General features: G+C 33.1%; 1 protein-coding gene and 1 long non-coding RNA gene across 2 annotated transcripts; both read left to right on the top strand.

The window, feature by feature from the left end:
• The first annotated feature begins 3221 nt into the window (after positions 1-3221).
• LOC111276644 (uncharacterized) lies at positions 3222-6328 on the top strand. Its single transcript, XR_002688527.2, has 3 exons — positions 3222-3574; positions 4742-4803; positions 5965-6328. It is a non-coding gene; the product is annotated as an uncharacterized LOC111276644 (long non-coding RNA).
• A 13609-nt stretch (positions 6329-19937) lies between these two features.
• Positions 19938-20330, top strand: LOC111276391 (uncharacterized). Its single transcript, XM_022862124.2, has one exon. The coding sequence runs from the start codon at positions 19938-19940 to the stop codon at positions 20328-20330; it is 393 nt and encodes a 130-aa protein (XP_022717859.2).
• The last annotated feature ends 2242 nt before the right edge of the window (positions 20331-22572 follow it).

Here is a 22572-nt window from a genome sequence, read left to right as displayed (position 1 = left end):
CTACTTACCCATTGTTTGCAATAGCTTTCATTCTACTTTTTTTATATATATAGATTTTCTCTTCATGTTTACTATATCTATCAATTTTTTCTCTATCTCTTTGTAAAATCACCATTTTTTCACCTTAATTTATGCCTCACCATCCTTTTTAGCCACTTGAATATCTTATGTTTCAATAACACAAGAAGAGTATTGTTTAATATAATGATTAAGCCCATATGTTTCTTTTACATTCAGATCCAAGCCTGCATTTTCATTACTTTCAATAGCTCCCTCATCTATTAGGCTTATATACTCCATTAATGTAGCCTTAGTTCCCATATTTCTTTTAGGTCCATCTGATTCACTCTTTACTTATAAGTACATTCCAATTTATCACTTTGGCTCGCATTTGAAGCTAACCTACTTACCCGCCTATATCATTAGAACTTTTTTTCATAGCTATTGTTTCAAACCATTTCTCATTCTCTTTAATTGTCATAACATTCTTGGTTGAGCCTGGTTCATTCTCATCGGACCTTTCACTACTACTATGATCATTAACGTATTTATCAATATTAATTTTGATCCAACATCGATTTTTAATGCCATATCCTCATAGTCATTAATTTCATTATCTCTTACCCCTTGTTATTTTGAATTTATAATTCCAATATTAGAATTAGACTCTTCCACTTCCATCTCCTTATTGTTGTTATCGAAACTAGAGTTGTTATTGGAGCTTTAGTTGAACCAGAATTTCAAACTTTCCTTTTGATTGCTTGGCTCTTTGACCACTTGATTTTGGTATTTATAACAACAAAGTAAGAGTGAAACAAGTTTAGGATCAACTTTTGACACCCTAAAAAAGTATACTTTTTTTATTGCATTAAAATTTTAGCATTTTATCATATGTTTTTAGTGCAATTTCTTTTAAATATTTGCTTGTTTCTTAAGAAAATTTGACAAAAATACTCCTAAATGCATAAATATTCAATGTGTAGATGAAAAATATGAAAAATGAGGAAACTTGAAGCTTTTGAACTTATTTGGAGGAAATTTGGTGCAAAAAGCCATGAAAAGCCAAAACTAATGTGTTTGTGCTATATTGCCACTTATGGGAGTTTTTCTCACTCTTTACCTTTATGATTTCCTTAGTTTATTAGAGCTTTATTGAACTTTATTTCAAGCTTTAATCCTTATATTTTTCATGAGAAAAATTTCCTTTTAGCTTACTAGTACTTTGCCACTTTTGTAATATTTTTGCATGTGCTAGAAAGGTGGAATATGCATTAGTGTGGTTTAAAGTTATCTTTGGAATTAAGAATTTTCTAGATTTTTTCAAAATTTTTCATGCATAAATTGGCAATTAAATGGTATATATTTGGCTGGAATTTGAAGGAGAAATTGTTTGCATTTTGGCACCTAAAATTGGAAGCAAAGATCCAACCAAAATCGTTTGATGCTTTGTTGATCATTAAGGATGATTGGTGCCATTCCATTTCTTGGATTCAAAGAGGGATCAAATGTAACTACTTAGTTGGCAATTTGAAGGCTTTTCATTGGACATAATTTTCACTTTTCAAAATTCATAAGATCAAAGGAAGAAAGCTTAAAGTAAAGTGAAGTAACGAGAAGCACACAAGGAAGCTAAGGAAGCAAGTTAGATTAGTTAAAATAATCTAGAAGATATGGCAACTAAGATGGCTTTTTCTTGCATTTTGATTGGTTGAACCATTTTACATTTGCCTAAAAATAGAGGGAGTGGTTGAGAATTGAGAGACTTTTTAGAGATTTTTTTCCATTTTTTCTAGATTTTTCTTTTCTTGTAATTTACTTTCTTTTCTTTCCAAATAGTTTCCTCATTATTCATTTAGAGGGTTGTTTGGAAGAAACTTGCCTTTATTTTCTATCAAAATTTACTTTCCTTGCCTCTATTTTCAATGCACTTTAAGAATCTTTCAATAAAAGTTCATGTTCTTTAAGATTTCAAGTTCAACTTGATGCATTTTCACTTGAATCTCAAATCTGTTTGGAAAATCACATTTCTAACCTAGTTGTAGTTTTTCCATTAAAACTCCATGAATTCTTAGGAGCTTCAATACAAATTTTTTTTTATAGATTCTTGATTCATTGTTCTACAAATTTGATAAAAATCACATGTAAATTCAGTCTACATAGTTTCAAAAAAATCTTTAAAGTTTCAGTTGAATCTAGAAGGTGTGCTAGAGCTTGAGTGAGTGATAGCACTTCAAGTGACTTCTCTCCTAGCTGGGCATCTGGTTTGCTATTTCCTTACTTTGCACTCTTTAATTCATCTGTTTACTTGCTAAATTTCATTTGATTGCATTTAAATTCATGCATCTCAATTCTATTTGGCTAAATTTTCTTGTAACTATTCTATTTTTGCTATTTTGCACTCGGTTTGTAATTGAGTTCAATGAGTTGAGTTTTTTATTGATTCATGCTATTTTTTTGTTGAAGTTGGTAGTACACGTGTAGATCTATGTTGTCTTAGTTCAATTTGAGTTCATTCTATCTAGAGAGTTGTGGATCTAAATTTTCTTCTAAAAATTGATAATTTCCAAAATTCAAAACCAATTTTAGTTTTCAACTTTTTAATTAGATCTTGGAATTTCTTTTCATTGCTTGTATTTAATTTTGTTTTTACCTTAGATCATTCACTGTTTTTGCAATTCATAGTTCAAGTTTATTCAATTTGTAGTAGCTTAGTTCTAAATTTCTTGTTACATAATTGATTGTTTTAGTTTTGCACTTGAATTTCGGTTTTGCTTGTTCTACTTGGATTTTCAATTTTACTTCTTTAATTCTAGTTTAAATCTATTTTTGATCTTCATTTACATTTTGTTTTTGTAAATTTCTGATTTGTTTAGATCAAGTTTTAAGAATTTTTAGATGTTTTTTTATTGGAAGTTAGAAGTAAGTTGAGGTAATTAGTTTTCAATTATAGTTAATTATGTTGGTTTGTACATTCAAGCTACCGTTTTACTTGTTAATTAATCTTGTTATTTTTTATTCTTAGATTAGATTTACATTTTGAATCACATTTTAATTCATATTAAGTTCGATTCAATTCATTTTAGCTACTATATTAGTTTATTTTACCCGTTCACTTATTTTACATATTGTAACTTTACTTCTTACTAAATCATGTATTATTTTTAGTTTTATTCAATTGTTCTTATTAGCTTAACTTTATACATACCTTTTGATTAAATCAACTTTTAAGTGAGTGTAGCGATAATTGGTAGTTAGATTAAATCTTCTTTAGCTGGCCCGTGTGGGACAATATCTTCCCTTTCCCAGACCCCTTGCCCCAACTCTCGCTCGATTGCCAAGCTCCGGAGCTGCCCCAGCTCCGGCCGTTCCTCCCTTCGCCCGACACCCTCCCCCCTCCGGCAACCACCCAGATCCAGCCCTTCCCTCTTCGCCCAACGATCTGCTTTAAATCTATTCGAGCCCTCCTGTGGCCCAGAACACCTCTTCCACTTCCTCCTGCTTTAATCCCTCCCACTCGCCTTCGGCGCGACCCTCCCCGTACTCTTGCTCATGCAGAAGATTTGCATAACCATCCGTGAGTTTTTTTTCTTACTTCAACCCTAAACCTTCCCCCTCCCCTTAATTATTTTGAAACTCACAGATGTGAGAATGTTAATGGCCCATACTTGGAAAATTTTTTAGGTTTGATTTGTACAACTGAGTCTGCCATTTGGTGTTTTCTTTTGAATGTTTTCAAAATGAAGAGTGGAGCCACCTGAGATAAAGCCCAAGAGCTCACAGATTGGGGTTAAGATCGTGACTGGATTGCCTTTAGTAAATGAAAATGAGCATAGAAAATTTTTGACGTCTAATTTTTTTTCTCTTTACTTCTCAATTTTGGGTTATTAGAGAATCAAATACTATGGTAAATGGTTTAACTGTTTAAATTCCTTTGTGTTTTTTATGTAAGGATACGCCTTAATTTTTTTTTTAAGTCTGTTATTATTTTTGTTATTGTTGTTGTTGTTGAATCCCTCTCCCATTCTGTGTTTTGATTTCATCATTATATTTGGTGAATACAAAGCTGGCACTTTCTTTGGTTGTTTATGATGAGGTATTGGAGCTATGCCTTCATTATGCTATTTTATTATCTCCAACCTTATGCTGCATGACGCCTATTGGCAATTTCTGGTGTATGCCTATTGCCATCTATTTATGGCGCTTATGGAAATTAGATGAGTTGAGCCACATACCTTTGAACCTTTTTAGGCAGTCAGAATTCAAATATTGTTAATTTTTATTTATTTTATTTATTTTTTTCTAAAAGTTTTGAATCGAAACTTCAAACTGTTAGATTCAGTTGCTTAATTCTTGAATCTGTTTATATTTTAATCTTAATTGCAGTTTGTAGCATTATTAGGGACATGACATGCCTGCTCTTTTGGTGTCTGACTTAATTCTTTTTAGCAGTTTTGTTCTCTTTCTAAATCGTAAAATGTTTAATGTTGGTGCATAAGTATGCAGTTGTACTGTTGGTCTTCAGTTCTATAGTTGATCTAATTTTTCTTATGGATTGAATTCTCTTCATTAGTGATAGTTATTTGACTATGGTCCACCTCAAGAAGAAGTATTATAAATTATTTTAATTTGAATGATTATAGCTTAAAGAATTGCCCTCGTAACTCATTTATTAGTTGATGTACGCTTTACCATGTCATTTTCTATATTGATAACTGTGAGGGTTCTATTATGTACCAAATAGGTACACCATGTGCTCATAGATATGGTTTCTACTGCTGCAAATGCTACACTAGATTTGGGAAGGTACCCTCCATTCAAGAGAGTTATTATATCTTAAAATTTTGTGCTTTTCTGTTGTATCTTTTTGCCCTACCATACTTCTTTATAAGATTTCAACAGTATTTGTTCAGAATGGTTTTGCCTCCTTTCCCCTTGTATGGCTTAATATCTTTTCTTTTGTTAGGTTGGTAAAAAAATTAATGAACTTGAGTGGATAATAAAGCATAAAGATGTGTGTGTGACATTTGCTTTTTTAATTTAAGCAAAAGCCTATAGATGGACCTGTAGTTAATCTGTTTCGTACTATGCTAAGTTACATGGGCTTTCTTCTAGCATTCACCATATCGTGCTTATATCAGTATGCATTTTTACAAAGCTAAACTTTTTGTTTTTCTTAAATTTATGCTTAGCGCTATTCTAATGTTGATTATAGTGAGTTTGTAGATCCTGTTGTTGCAATGGTAACTCTTGATTTTGTTGATTATTTTGCTTATATGCAATAGTTAATAACTTTAATTTTGTTAAATAATGTCATCTTATCATGTGTTTTGATGTGTACAAGGATTAGGATAGGATAATTTATTTATTGGTCAAAATTATCCTTCCTCAAAGTCTATACAATTTAAATTATTAATGTAATTTTTAAGGGTATAATAGGATATATAAGTTCAATCCCATGGATTAAAAATGATCCTCTTCACTTTGGGAGGGATTGAATCATCTTATACCAAGAGAATGATTAATCCTCCCTGTAATCTTATCATTTTCTTTAGATACAAACCAAATAAAAAATAGGATGATTATTATCCTATTCTATCCATCATCTTATGCACCAAATATGACCTACATATATACACATGGTTCAGTTAGTTTCCTATTTGCTTAAGTTCTTGAATAAAGGTTTTTGAGAATAATACTTTAGTATCCAATTTCAGTCAAGTAAACACTTTGGTAAAATCTGGTTTGAGTTTTGTCTCTGTTCAATTTTCTTGTTTTAATTTTTGCTTCATGGTTTGATATCAGTTTAAAGCTTCATAATTATTAACTGAGGCAATAACATGCATTTTTAATCGTTTGTTCCTTTTATCTGGTGCTGATAACTTGTGTGTGTTTCAAACATGTGATTCTGTGAAAAACGTTGTCTATTTTGTAGTTGTTCTGATAGGTATAATCTTTCTGTTGCAGATACATTCCCCTTAGTTGAACAAAAGCTGCTCTTACAACTGAAAGTAGTTCTGTGTTGAGTTGTTATTTCCTTTCTATGACAATAAGTGATGAAATTGAATGAGTGGCTTCCAGATTGCTCATTTGGTGCAAATTTGGATCAATGGAAGCTGCAGTAAAGGTATGTTATTTGAATTATCTTGTCAGGTTGGTATGTTATTTGATCAATGGAAGATGTGATGAATTTCATATGGTTTCATAGTTTTTTAGATATACCAGTTTAGTGTAATTTTTATGGATGCACATTTTCTTGTCATGTTATTCTCATGCCTTTTCAATTAACTCTTTGTTTTCAATTATGTTATAAGAATTCTTTTAGTTATTATTCTGTCCTCCACTAGTTAGTATTTGTCAAATTTTTTTTTTTCAATTTCTTTGTGAATCCCACTTTCTTTTCTTGTTTTCTTTGTTTAAACATGTGTAAACAGAATATGGCTTTTGTTCTATATATATTTGAAATTTTTATTGCATATGATTTGAGGTTAGATTATGTGATTAGATATTTTTTATTGATATTTTAAAAGTAAATATATTCTATGTTTTTGATTGATCAAATGAAATTTTAATAAATGTCAATTGTAAATATTTTAAAAAATATATTTTTAGTAAAATTATAATTTAGTGATGGAAATTTTTAAAATATATATTTTTAGCAATGGAAAATTTTCGCCGCTAATGTAATTTAGTATTAGTGACAAAGGCAATCTAACTTCGAGTTTTCCAACAAACTTTTAGCATCAGAATTTTTATTCCAACAATAAAGAACTATTAGCGACTAATTTTTTCGTTCCAAATAGACTCTTTTCTTCTGTTTCTTGCCAAATTAAACATAATCCAACGCTGACAAAGAATTTAAGTGATCCAAGGTGGAATCTCGAAGCCTCTTCGTAATCCGTAAGCAGAATGCAAAACCAATTCTATTGGTCACTCACATCTAGAAAAAAGAGCGGATTTGAACCCTAAAATAATTCCAAATTGAAGCTAAACAAACTTAAAACGGTGCAACTGATTTTGATTTACCGTCTAATTGCCACGTCTGTATCTACCAACATATTATATTATATCGATCACAAACGTATTTAAAATTTATCAAATTCACAAAATTGAAAGATTTAAACTTTTAGATGTCTATATTTTTGCTGATTTATTTTTATTACTTATTTAAATATTTATCTTTTTATTGATTTCCAAAGTATTAGAGGCGGCAAGGGATTGGACAAAGACAAGGAGCACTGGTTGAGCTCGCACTTCAGGTGTGAGATAAAAAAAAGTCTCTTACTCTTTCAGGTAATTCAATTATTAACTGGAAGTGTTCGTGGGTAGTTATTTTTAAATTACGAATACTAATAATAAATTACAAAATCAAAATTTACATTTCAGAACTTGAATTTGAAAAAAAAAAAAAAAAAGAAAATTGGATTTAAGATTTAGAAAAAAAATTGTGTGCTATAAATCTTATGAACATTGTAGACACCGATTTTGTCCGGGTCTACTGTTTTTATTTTAGTTTAATAATAATAATAATAATAATAATAAAATATTTAAAATATATATAATAATTAAAAAAAAAGAAGAAGAGAAAATGAGACAGAAATTAGGGGCTGGTATGACGTCGCTATTGCCTCTGTCCAGCCCTCGATTAGCCCTCTGACCAACTCCCTGTTCAGCCCATTTATAACCACCTTACAGGCACTCAGATCCCCTTATTTGAAGCTTTTTAAAATCTCCAATCCTTCCTTTTCAGACTCTCTACACTCTTTGAAAAAAAAAAAAAAAAGAAAACCTATTCAATCTACCTCCACGAAAAACCTCGAGCTTAGACGAACTACCCCCCTCAAAACACTCTTAACAATGCTAGACAGAACCCCCATTCCCACATATAAAAAACTCAAAATTTGAAACAACCCCCCTAAATACCCCAAACAGAAAAACGAAATAGATCTACACAAAAAAAAAATGCAATCCTCCCCGCAGGTAGGAACCTCAGCGCCACAACCGCTTGAAACAAGAAGGAGAAATTATCAGTTTAAGTCGTCCGAAAAAAAATAAAAAAAAAAAAGAAAAAGTGGGGAGATCAGAAACTTCGAAGATCGATTGCGACTATCAAGGCTCTTTCAGGCTAAGCGAAGGTCGGATTCAGAAAGAGGGCGTTGAGAGGAATTTTTGGTGACTTTTTGACCCTTTTTCGATCATCGATGACCATCGTCGGTGGGGACCCACACAGCGGCCGACGCAGTGCACGGCATCGGATTCTGGCGGAAGCCAGAGAACCCCCAAAGCCTTTTTTTCTGTGAAATGAAATGAACTGAAGAAAAAATTTTGATTTTTATAAAAAACATAGGGGTAAAATGACATCGTTTTGAGCATATGACCAAAACGATGCTGTTTCAAGCATATAGGATCCGTGCGTGAATCGAACCCGACTTGAGATCCGTGTAACCCAACCCGACGGTCCGCTTCAGCCAGCCTTGAACCAGTTCAAACGAACCAGCAGTAAATCGATCCGAACCGTTGGATTGTCGAACCGTTGATTGAACCGTCGAACCGATCAGATCGACCCAGACCAGCGTTGATCGGACCGTTGATCGGTCCGATTCAGGTAAAAAAATTTTTTTAATTTTTTTATACTATTATTTTTGTTATTTTAAGTTTTTATATTTATGTATGATAAATGTTTAAATTTATTAGGATAAATATCTAATTTTTTTTAATAATAATAAAATGAAAACAATATAGGATAATAACTAAAAAATATTTAAATAATAATAATAATGGAATAATCTTTTTATTTTCCCTACCTAGATGTTGGAGGGAATAAAAAAATATTTTTCTAAAAAAATAATTTTGCCTAGATGTTGGAGAATTATTATTATAAAAAAAATTACTAAATAAGTTAATAATTTTGATAAGTTTTCATTAAAAAGGATTTTAAACAAAAAAACATTTTAAAATAATAAAAAATTTTAATTAAAAAAATTATTATGTTTCTTAAATTAATTTTTTTTAAATTATTATAAAAAAAATTGAACTTGTTTCGAAAGTCTGCCTAAATGATGAAAATTTTTAGAGATGTTCGCGTTTTAACTAAACTCCCAAACCCTAAACTTAAACCCTAAACTTTTACCCTAAAATTTTTTCTAAACTTTAAGGATACGTGTGAAAATCTCAGATGAAATGGTTTGTTCCTAAATGCTGCCCAAATGATGTGGTATTTAGGAAACTCTATTTCATTAAGTTTTTCACATGAGTTCTTAATTTACATTAATAATAAGATTAATAAATAAAAAGTATAACAGTAAATTGAGATCTTAAATATAAAACAGTGGCACCTAAGCTTTGCCTAGATGTTGAAGAGTCGTGGTGGTCTCATTATACTTAAGAATCCAACTTTAAAATTGCATCTCATCCTACATAACATTCATTGGCATACATACGTTAGCATGTTATCATCGACAATTGTCTGCATTATTCTCTTTAATTTACTGTTTGATGATAAAATATTTTATAATAAAAAAGAATAATACTTTTAAAAATTTTTTTGTGATATTATAAAATAAAATAAAAATAACATTCCGAAAGAAATAATTCTTGGTACTCTGCCTAGATGTTTTAGAGTCATTAACAATTATTTTCTATAAAGATTGTTATTTCATTTCAAGAATTATTGTGTTAAATCTTAAGTGAAAAGAGTTATTTTAAATTCTGCCTAGATGTTAAAGAATTTTAAGATAATTCTTTAACTTAAAGATTTTTTCAATATTTCCAAATAAAAATTTTTAGCAAAATTTTATTTTTTCAAATGAAGGGAATTAGTGTTAAATTTCAAATTAAAACTATTTTTATCCAACATAAAAAATAACATGTAATAAATGGTACCAATTTATGGGCGTTGTGGGGTTGCTAATCCTTCCTCACACGTAACCGACTCTCGGATCCAACCTGATTTTTCGTAGATCAAAATTTATCTTTTTGATAAACTTTAAACCCGTTTTTATAGTTTTATTAAAAGGATAAACTTTTGGGTGGTCAATCACACCCTAACAAAGATTGGTGACGACTCCCCTCATTTATTTCGTTTTAAAATTCATTTACGTCTAGCAGTCCCAAAATCGTTACGACAGCTTGATGACTCCACTAGGAAAAAAATTCGAGAGTCAAGCCAAAACTTTTAATTATGTGCTATTAAGAATTATTGGATTTAATTGGTCTTATTTGACATTTCATTTAATCTCTTTTATTTTGATTTTTCAAAAATATATATGTTAATGAATAAGCTAAATTGTATGTTAGTTGTTATTTTATTTTAATTTTGTATTTATGGTATTTTGATTAATACATTATTTTGCACACACTTTGCATATTCATGTATGAGCTTTGGACCCGGGCTATATCCCTTTTAAGAGGAAGTGAAGTAGCTACGTTCTCGTGAGGTAATAACTTCCGTATTTGCTAGTGAAACATTTTCACTTAGATTGAACCCATTCCGTTAGTAGCCTGTAATGGGTGAGGATCGGGGAGCCTTACTAGCCTATAATAGACGATGGTGTGAGGAATAGTCTGGGAACCTTTAGACACATAAATCTTAACCTGGCATATAGTGAGCCGTAAGGTCCAACTTTAGGATAGAGCCATACTTTCCTTTTTACGAGAAAATTACCTAAATTAAGACACTATGTATATTATGTTATGAGGTATGTTATACTTTTCATTCATTTATTCATTTTTATTTATTTGTTTTATTTACATTATTGATTTGTTTTGTTGTCTTCGATTTTGTTGCATACATCATATAGGTACCATATTTCTAAAGGGTTATTTTGGACCAATCTTCAGCAAGAAAAACTTTCAGAAAACCTAAAAGGATGTCGTCTGTTTGTAAGAGCTACTTAGAGGTCAAGTGCCATTCAGAAAGTTTTTAAGGGAAATAAGGAGATTGCTTAGTAGATGGTCACATATCGATGCTACCACAGTCAGTGCATATGGATCTCAGTTAGAATAATATATCAAAATTAGAAATCATTTGGAAACAGTGAAGAATAGAGAGAAAAAAATCTTTTCTAAGAAATACGAAGATGTGGCACTACTTATATCAGTGAAGGTTGATGAACAATTGATGAAAGTCGCAATACAATTTTGGGATCCATCTTATCGATTTTTGTATTCAACTAAGAAGACTTGGTCCCAACGATCGAAGAATATTCTTTTTTACTCCAGATAGAGTCTACCAATCAAGATAAGATCTATTGGAAAGAGCATAAGACTATCGGATATAGAAAGAGTTAGCCAAGATCATACAAGTAGAGGTTGAAGAACAAGTAGAGGTTGAAGAGATAGACAAGCACAAGAAGGAAAATAACGGGGTTGAAACCATTCCATTACTTTTTTTGCTCAAGTACATAAAAAAGTATATTGAAACTGATCAGGGATTGGATGTGTTTGCCTTCGTTGTGTATGGATTGATGATATTTCTTAAGGCATTAAAACATGTAGAAGCATCAGTGATTGACTTTTTGAGCAATTAGATAAAGGAATAAATCTTTCACCAACTATTTTGGCGGAGATTATTAGATCACTTAATTTTTGTCGAAGAAAGGGTGAAGGATGATTTATGGGGTGTGCTCAATTACTTTTTGTCTGGCTCAGAAGCCATTTTTGGGGAAAAAAAAGACATCATTTCGACCATTTTTCGTTCATTTCAGTTCTATCAAGGAGTTTATAGCTAAAGAATGGAGAAAATATTGGACAAAAGGTCAATGGTTGGTATTTTTTCTGAAGCTCACTAGCGAGGATGTAATATGGAGGGTACCATGGATGCTTTCGATGGTCATCTTATATAATTGTGGAGATGAGTCATGGGTACCTTTGTTAGGAATATGAGGGGTAGTGAGTTACGTGCCCCTTATGGTTCAAAGACAATATGACTCACGATAGTTCGTCCCTATGACTCATAAGCTTGGTTCACTTGAGTTTGATTATGAAACACCCGATTATGTGAAAAGGGTTCGTGAAATCATTAAAGCATGGAAACAGATCAACTGAATGAGCCTAGTTAGATTCGCAGATAACGTTACGGAAGGTTACTTTACGTGAAGGATGAAAAGGGTTAACGAAATTAGGCCTCTACCAGTTAATACTTTAAAAAAGTTATCGGCTCCTATTTCAGTATCGGTATTGTCAACTTTTAAGATCGTTCAACGAGAGTTTGAGAATAAAAAAAAAAGTTGAAGAAAGAAAAGATGGTTATGATGGATCAAGTTAACTAATTAAGATATGATTTGATGATGAGAGATGATGCAATACAGAAGTTGACTAAAGAACGAAAAGTATTGAAAGAAGATCTGTAAAATCTACATCAAGAAAATAAGAAATTGAGATTGGATAGTAGACCTTTGAAGGGATCTAAGAAAGATGTGGAAAAACCATGAGATATGGTGGAATATTGAAAGAATAGAGCTCGAGAGCACAAAGAAATGATCTCTACACTCACTAAAAAATAGCATGAATGGAAAAAAAAACTTTCAGGAGCTTCTGAAAAGGTAGCAAGGCACCAAAGAGAAAGTGAAAAGCTAAAAGTTGAACTAAGGAGGGAACAAAACAAGAACTCCGATTTGCAAAGTGAGAAAAAAGCTTTAGAGCATGAATTAATGAGCTTGGAGCTTTAATTGACAAGCAATCAGAGTCACATAGACAAGATTTTGACTGAGTGGCAAAAGAGAGAGGATTATTGGGCTCGCACTTGTAATATGGAGGTAGATGCTTGAGAGATGTGGAGAGTGAAAAGTTTAAGGAGGCAGTAATACATCAAACATCTGATTGCTCAAATTTACAAGGCTGTTCGAAAAGCAAGCAACATGGTTGAAAAGGCGAAAGCACTGAAATGGGAGATTGTACCAACCCAAGGTCACAGTTAAAGATTATTGCACTTTTTGTATGAAGTTAGGGAGCAATATGCTTAAATCAAATGTTTTTATGGCTTTAATGCAAGAATGATCGGATTATATATAAAGACTCTTATGGTTAATGAAAGTTTCTTTTTGTTTCGATCCAAGACAGTACCCTAATTTGCATTTCATTCATTTCATGCATGCATTTTCATAAATGTAAATACTAACAATAATATCAACGACATTATATCATGCGATCTAATTCATGGTTAATAAATTAAGGTTCAATGATAGCAAAGTCGAAGAATCAAAATCCATCAATTTCGTATAGATATAATACTCGTTCTTATACTCGAATCATGAAAGAAGAGAATACAGCTAGATTTGAAAGGGTCGAAAAGGCACAGGAGAAGATATGAAAAAGAGTGATGAAAATACAACAAAACATCAAAGCACAAATGGCTGAATTAAGACAACTGTTACTTGATTCAATGAAAGGAAAAGGAGTCGTTGACGAGTCAAGGACAGGAGATGAGGTTAATATGGAATAGCCATTATACCTTTCAAGATTCACTCTGTCTCAGGTTCAGGTTCAAGTTCTTCGGGGTATACACATACAACCACTAAGTGCACAGTTATACCCCTATGTCAATCATTCTGTAAGTCAACAACCAACCTACTTGAATATTAATTCGAGACCCATCCAATCGATCCCATCATGGTACCAAATTTTGATGATCCTGTTGAATAAGAGAAGTCTCACGAAATGTTAGAACCTGTTATAAATTCAAAAATTTGAAACAAGTATGACCAACTTGAAGAAAGGCTCAAAGCGGTTGAAGGTAATGACATTTATGAGGTTATTGACTCCAATGAGCTAGCCTAGTGCTTGACTTGGTTATCCCACCAAAATTCAAAACCTCATATTTCAAGAAATATGATGGAACAAAGTGTCATTCTGCTCATATTACCATGTTTTGTAAAAAGATGATGGGTCATACCCATAACGACAAACTATTGATACACTGTTTTCAAGATAGTTTGACTAGTTCAACAACTAAATGGTACGTACAGCTAGATCGAAGCAAGATTCATTCGTGGAAAGATTTGGCCAAAATTTTTCTTGCTCAATATAAGCATGTCTTGGATACAGCCCCTGATAGGCTATCATTACAAAATATGAAGAAAAAATCAACAGAAACCTTCAAGAAATATGCACATCGGTGAAGAGATGCAACAGTTCAGGTCCAACCGTCACTGACTGAAAAAGAGATAACTATGCTATTTGTCAATACACTGAAGGCCTCGTATTATGACAGATTGGTGGAAAATGCCACTAAAAACTTCTCTAACATGGTAATCCCAGGAGATATGATAGAAAATGTTATCGAAAGTGATAAAATTAAAGGGTCCGAAAAGAAGATAGCAACTTTAAAGAAGATAGCAACTTTAAAGAAGAAAGAGCGGGAGACACATGCTGTCACTCACAGAAATCTCTCACACCATCTTTTTGTCTCATATAATCCATATCCCCCTTACTACCCTACCACAAACTAAATCTCTCAACAATCATACCATTATCGAACACCCCAACAATCGCTACTCAGACCAAGTTTTAGCTCTCAACCATTCAATTACACCTCTGCACCTCCAGCTTGACCATTTACCGGATCAATATACCTAAACAGTAATTAAAGAAACTCATAGAATAATAACAATCGAAAAAGATATCATTTTGACCCAATTCTTATGTCTTACATCAATTTGAACCGTTAGTTAATGAGAGGCCACCTTATCGCTCCTACTTATACGAAACCATTAAAACTATCTTACCCAAGTTGGTATGACCCTAACATCAAGTGCGATTATCATTACGGAGTTACAAGACACTCTACTGAAAATTGCACGGCATTTAAACACAAGGTGCAAGGTTTGATAAATGATAGGCTTTTATCTTTTGATACCAAATTCAAACCAAGTGTCAATGGAAACCCTTTGTCGGATCACACCGAAGGAAAAATCAATATGATGGGTAAGGAAAAATATGTAAAGATCAAAAGATGCACGGATGAAGTGAAGATCTTTTTTGAACGGGTGTACGACTATTTGTACGAGACGGACATGATTCAGCCATTATTTTTGGATGACAACGAAAGTCATGAAAACCCTGACCATTTTTGTAAATATCATGGGAAAACAATTAGACATTTGATCCAAAGTTGTGAGGTCTTTAAGCGAACGTTGCAGAGCTTGATGGATGAGGCCATCATTGAGTTCTATGATGAATGGATGGAAATAATGTGAATACAGTGGGTGACGAGCGTCTTGACAAGCTTTTTATCCCCAAACCTCTCACTGTCTACTATGATGAGAAACTAGAGCCCCTAAATGAGAAAATCATCTCCTCTTTCAAGATATCAATGACCATTTGTGTCCCTAGTGTATTCTCTTATCAGATCGACAAAGCAGTCCCATAGAGATACGATTATAATGTAGTGATACGAGGGCCTAATATGACCTCGAATAATTCAGGCGCGAAGAATACCTCCAACATAGCGAGAATAGGAAGAATGACCCGAAGTGGTTGAATTTATACTCTTGAAATGTCAGAAAAGGCCAGGAAAGGAAAAGGCAAGATAGGAGAAGAAGATAAAAGGGAAAGCCAAGATTTTCAATCGGTGGTAAGCTCGAAAGTGCAAGTTAACAAACCAGTATAAAAAAAAGAAGCTTGTGAGTTTCTAAAGATCATTAAACACAGTGAGTATAGTGTGATTGACCAGTTAAATAAACTGTCAGCTCGTATTTCCTTACTGTCGTTACTATTGAATTCTAAGTCGCATATGAATACTTTACTGAAAGTGTTCAACCAAGCTTATGTCAAGCATAACATTTCTATTGAGAAGGTAGATCACATGGTTAGGAATATTATAACCTTGAATTTTATCACTTTCAATGATGATGAAATACCTCCGGAAGGATGTGGTAGTGTTAAGGCTTTACATGTTATTGTCAAGTGTAACTCCCACACTATGGTCAAAGTGCTGATTGGTAATGGATCATCTATTAATGTTATGCCTCTGACGACATTGTCAAAGCTTTTAGTGGATCCCTCTCACATGAAGAATAGCCATATGATTGTAAGAGTGTTTGACGGGGCACGAAGAGAGGTAATTGGCGATATAGAGATCCCATTATAGATCGGTCTTTGTACCTTTAATATTATATTTCAAGTAATGGACATAACTCTTTCATATAGTTATCTACTTGAAAGACCTTGGATTTACACGATCGGAGTTGTACCTTTTTTTTACATCAAAAGGTAAAATTCGTCATAGAAGAAAAATAAGTCAGTGTGGATGGTGAGGAGGATTTATTGGTAACAAAGACCTTAACAACTCCTTACGTTGAGTAGCAGAAGAAGCGATTGAATGTTCTTTCAAAGCTTTTGAAGTAGCAAATGCTATTTACGTAAAAGAAGGATCAAGGATGTCGATCCCTCAATTGTCAAAAGCTACGAATATGGTGATCAAGCAGACTACTGGTAAGGGTTGACGAGTCGAACAAGGCTTAAGGAAAGCTCTACAAGGAATCGCAAGAGCACCACGCCCAATTGAAAATAAAGAAAGATAGGGGTTAGGCTATAAGCCTACGACTGCTGATAAAAAGAATGTAATGCTAGAGAAGAAAGAAAAAAGAATGGCACGTCTCAAAGGGCAAAATTTGATTGATGGAAAAATGGTGTTCCCTTATTTGTATGAAACCTTTCGTTCAGCCAAGTATGTCTATCATGGGTTGACAGAAGTTGAACAAGGGGGATTGGTAATGGGATTAGAGGAAGCTTTCTCGTGATTTCAAGTGGAAGCAGATGAAGGAGTCATGCAAGATGAAAAGATCTTTTTTTCTTTTTAGGAGACTCGAAGAATGGTGTACCATTTTTGTTGTCCTTGAACCTTTTAACTCGAAAATTTCAATTGCTTTTGCCCAAGAGCATACAGAGGTTAAGTGTATGAGCTTATTTTCATTGTCTTAATAAAATGATGAATGCAATGCATTTCACTTATACCATGTTCTCTATTTTTCAATTTTCTTTCTTTCATTATCATTCTCTTTGCCTTTGCCAAGATCAATATATGTTTCTTTGTGATTATACCCATTTTCAGGTTTTTTAATAATGAACATTATGGATGACCAAAACAATAACACTGGGTTTGATTTTGAAAATTTGACTTACATTAGCGAGCTTGATAACGATGTTGATTCAAAAGACTATGATTTACCTCATGATCTGTTAAAATGGATGAAACAAGAGAAAAAAAATTATAGAACACCACCAAGAATCAACTAACCCATTAAATTTGAGAGATGGTGACAATAAGGAAAAAGTTAAGATCAGTACTTCACTATCACCGATTGAGAAGCAAAAGTTAGTGAATCTGCTGCAAGAGTACATGGATGTATTTGCATAGTCTTATCAAAATATGTCAAGACTTAACACAGAGATGGTTGAGCATAGTTTGCTTTTAAAATCAGAATGTCGACCAGTACAGTAGAAGTTGAGACACATGAAGCCAGAAATGTTACTGAAGATAAAAGAAGAAGTAAAAAAGTAATTGGACGTTGGTTTCTTAGAAGTAGCCAAGTACCCTGATGGGTAGCCAATATGTCTCAATTCTCAAGAAAGATAGAAAAGTTAGAACGTGTGTGGACTATCGAGATTTAAATAGGGCTAGCCCAAAAGATAATTTTTCATTGCTACATATTGATACCCTTGTAGATAACACTGCTAAGCATTCCACTTTTTCATTCATGGATAGGTTCTCTAGCTACAATCAGATCAAAATGGCTATGAAGATATGGAGAAAACTATATTTGTGACAATGTGAGGCATGATTTGCTATAAAGTTACACCTTTTGGGCTAAAGAATGCTGGCGCCACATATCAAAGGGCGATGGTCACTCTCTTTCATGATGTGATGCATAAGGAGATAGAGGTATATATTGATGATATGATAGCTAAGTCTCAAGAAAGTGAAGATCATGTTGTTAGTCTCAGAAAGCTCTTTGAAAGATTACAAAGATACCGGCTCAAGCTGAATTCAGTCAAATGTACTTTTGATGTTAAATTTAAAAAATTGTTAGGGTTTATAGTCAGTGAAAGAGATATAGAAGTAGACCCTGATAAAATTCAAGCAATTCAAGAGTTGTCAGCACCATGCACGCAAAGGGAAGTGAAAGGCTTTTTGGGGCGATTGAATTATATTTCTCGCTCATATCTCAACTTTCTTCGAAATGTGATCCAATCTTCAGGTTGCTTCGCAAAAATAATCCTGGTGAATGGGATGAAGAATTCTAAAATGTATTTGAAAATATTAAAGAATATTTGATAAGCCCACCAGTGTTGGTTCCACCAGTTGTAGGAAGACCCTTGATTTTATATCTAATGATTCAAGAAAAATCGATGGGGTGTGTATTGGGGCAAAGAGATGAAACTGGCAAGAAAAAGCATGCTATATACTATTTGAGTAAAAAATTTACAGAGTACGAGGTCGAGTACCCTCAAATAAAAAAATATGTTGTGCCCTAGCTTGAACTACTCGTAGACTCAGGTAATACATGCTTTACCATACGATGTGGTTAATATCAAAATTAGATCCCTTCAAGTACATTTTTGAAAAACCATTTTTATCAGGCAGGCTAGCGAGATGACAAGTCATGCTCTCAGAATATGATATTATCTATGTGACACAAAAATTCATAAAAGGGAGTGCAATTGTTGATTTTTTTGCTGATTGAACTACAGAAGATTATAAACCTATGAAGTTTGAGTTTTTAGATGAAGATTTGATGGGAATCTTGCAGGATGAAGATAAAGAGCCTGTAAGAGAAGTATGAAAAATGTTTTTCGACGAAGCATCTAATATAATGGGGCATGGCATTGGAACAGTGCTAATATCCTTAGAAGAAAATTATTACCCATGTACCGTAAGGTTAGATTTCAATTGCACAAACAATATCACGGAATATGAGACATGTGTCATGGGTTACAGATGGCTATTGAAAAGAAAATTGAAATACTAGAAGTATATGGGGATTTAGCCTTGGTAATTTATCAACTAAAAGGTGAATGGGAGACCAAAGATTCGAAACTAGTGTTATACCAAAAGTACATAGCTGGCTTGAGGAAACATTTTAAAAAGATTCAATTTCAGCATGTTTCTCGAGAAGAAAACCAGATTGCTGATTCCTTGGCTACTTTGATAGCAATGTTTAAGTTAAATAATAGTATGAGAATCCAGCCCATTAGAGTACAAGTGAAAGTTTCACCAACCCACTATTCAAGTGTGAAAGAAGAGGTTGATCGACAACCATAGTACTATGACATTGTACAGCATATCAAGTGTCAAAACTACCTAGAGCAGGCTTCAAAAAATGATAAGAGGGTTATTCGAAGATTAGCAGCAAGTTTTGTGCTTAATGGAGAAATCTTGTATAAAAAGAGTCGAGATCAGATTTTGCTAAAGTGTGTCGATGCTGTGGAAGCGAGAATGATACTTGAAAAAGTACACGAAAAAATTTGTGAAACACATGCTAATGGGCATATGATGGCCAAATAGATCATGAGAGCTGGTTACTACTGGTCTACAATGGAAAATAATTACATCAGTTATGCTAGGAAGTGTCATAAATGCTAAATTTATGCAGATAAAATTCATTCTCTTTCAGTCTCGCTGCATGTCTTGATGCCATCGTGACCTTTCTCGATGTGAGGAATGGATGTGATCGGACCCATAACCCCTAAAGCTTCAAATGGGCATCGATTTATCTTTGTGGTAATCGATTATTTTACAAAATGGGTGAAAGCAGCTTTGTATGCTAGTATTACGCGATCAGTGGTGTGTAGATTTATAAAAAAGAGAGAAAATATATCGGTATGGTCTCCCGAAAAGGATTATCTCAGATAATGCTAGCAATTTAAATAATAAAATGATGAAAGAATTGTGTGCACAGTTTAAGATCAAGCATTATCATTCAGCACTATTTTGCCCAAAAATGAATGGTGCAGTGGAAGCTGCGAATAAGAACATCAAGAGAATATTGGGAAAAATGACTAACACATATAAGGATTGGCATGAAAAGTTACCTTTTGCTTTGCTTGCCTATAGAACATCAATCCGAACCTCCACAGGGGCCACCCCGTTTTCACTAGTGTATGGGATGGAAGTTATACTGTCAATTAAAGTGGAAATTTCTTCTCTGAGGGTGTTAATGGAGATAAAATTGGATGAGGCAGAATGGGTTCAGGATCATTTCGAGCAACTGAATCTTATTGAAGAGAAAAAGCTCTCAGCATTCAGTCATGGAAAAATGTATCAAAGAAAAATCATCCGAGCACATGATAAAAAAATAAGACCCCGATGCTTTCGTGAGGGCGAATTGGTTTAGAAAAAGATCTTGCCATATCAGCATGACAATAGAGGAAAATGGACGCCCAATTAGAAGGTCCATAAGTGGTAAAAAAAGTTTTTTCTGGTGGAGCTCTGATCCTTACAGAAATGGATGAAGATGAATTACCAAATCCTGTAAATTCAGACATTGTCAAGAAATATTTTGCTTAAAAAAAAAACAAAAAAATATAAAAAGATAAAAAAAACAAAAACAAAAAAAATGAGAAAGGAAGTGATTCAGATTGAAAACCCGAAAAGGGTAATTTAAGTCAAAGGGGGTCATTTAAGCTGAAAACTTGTAAAGGCGACTTGAATGAAGGTGAAGCTCGGAGAAAGTTTTTTAGAAAATGAAGGAGTGGCATCGAATGGACGAATTGTCACTAGAATTAAAAGAGATGACTTTTAGGGGGTAAGTTCTCATTAGTCACAGATATGGGGCAAGGATTGGTCATATGAAATCACAGGTGACAAGATCACAAATGTAACGAGGTTTTGGAAACGACCTAGTTTGAGTAGGCCGAAGTTGTCTAAATGTTCATTATTTAGAGAATTGATATTTGATTCTTGAAATACTTTTGAGTCAACTGTTCTTTATGTCTCGAAAGGTTTATCTTTCTAAACCCGAAATACCCTATTACTGATCGTATTGCACACCCAACTTTAAACCTGAAATCATTGCATTTGTCATTTTAAATTAAGATATTCACTGATAAAGTTTATAATAGACCAATGCATCGCTCGAAAAGAGAATGCAATATGAGGATGTCAAAAATAGTAATATGAGGGCAAAAAGAATGAAATGAAATCGATTGATTACTGAAGACAAAGAAGAGAAAAGGGATAAAGAAAAAAAAAGATTTTAGAGCGACTAAAAGCCAGATGGGTCCGTCATGAGATAGAGAATTTTGATCGAAAATTGAGAGATTTAAAAGGACGAGATTACTAGAAGTGGCTTTTAAAGTTTGAAAGAATTGAACCAAAAGTTGAATTAACTTGGATGAAATGCATGATATAATTCGTTGACGGCATCTTTGTCTTTTCATTCATCACAATCATTGTAAGCATTACATGCCTCACGATAAGTTGCATAAAAGGTTTCTTTATGAGACATCAAGAAGAATCAACATTTTTTTTCTCGAAACAAAGATGATGGCCTTGAAGATGGTATGTTAGCACAATCTTTAAAATAAAAAATGTTGTTCTATAGAGTACCCAATCTCCTATTTCTCAATTCACAGCTCAGTCTTATATAGTTCTTCGACTTGCGGTTCAGTCCTAGTCATCTTTGATCTTTGGCTTGTGGTTTAATCTCGATCATTTCATTAATTTCTTGACTTACGGTTCAGTCTCAGTTATCTTTAATCTTTGGCTCGTGGTTTAATCCCGATCATTTCATTAATTCTCTGACTTACGATTTAGTCCCAGTCATCTTCATTTTTTGACTCGTGGTTTAATCCCGATCATTTCTATAGTTTTTCTGACTCATGGTTTAATCTCAGTCATTTTTATTTTTCTTACTCGTGGTTTAATCCCGATCATTTTTATAGTTTTCCTGACTCATGGTTTAATCCTAGTCGTTTTTATTTTTCTCACTCGTGGTTTAATCTCGATCATTTTATTTTTTTACTTGTTAACGTCATTTTTTGACTCGCGATTTAATTTCAATCTTTTTATTCTCTAATTCGCGGTTCAATCCCGATCTCTTTAATTCAAAGTCGCAGTTTAATCTCGATTGTTGTATCTTTTGACTCACTGTTTAATCCCGATCTTTTTATTTTTCGATTTGTGGTTCAATCTCGATCCCTTTAATTCAAAGTCGCAATTAATCTTGATTGTTGTTATCCTTTGACTCGCGATTTAATCTCAATCTCTTTATTCTCTGATTCGTGATTCAATCTCGATCTCTTTAATTTAAAATCACAGTTTAATCTCGATTGTTGTTATCCTCTGACTCGTGGTTTAATCCTGGTCTCTTTATTTTCTTACTTGTGATTCAATTCAAGTTAATGTCATTTTTTTAAATTTATGATTTAATCTCGATCTCTTTATTCTCTGATTCACGGTTTAATCCTAATCCTTAGTATTTCTTTTACTCGTGGTTTATCTCGATCTCTTTGTTTTTGATTGGTGATTCAATCCACGTTCAATCTGGATCTTGTTATTCTTTGACTCGCGGTGTCGTCCCGATCACCTTCTTTATTATTTGACTTTCGGTGTTGCCTTAGTCGATTCTTTATTTT

The sequence above is a fragment of the Durio zibethinus genome, chromosome 25, assembly GCF_047325235.1.
Source record: "Durio zibethinus cultivar Kanyao isolate XHJ-2024 chromosome 25, ASM4732523v1, whole genome shotgun sequence".
Lineage (NCBI taxonomy): Eukaryota > Viridiplantae > Streptophyta > Magnoliopsida > Malvales > Malvaceae > Durio > Durio zibethinus.
This window is presented reverse-complemented; position numbering and strand designations above follow the sequence as displayed.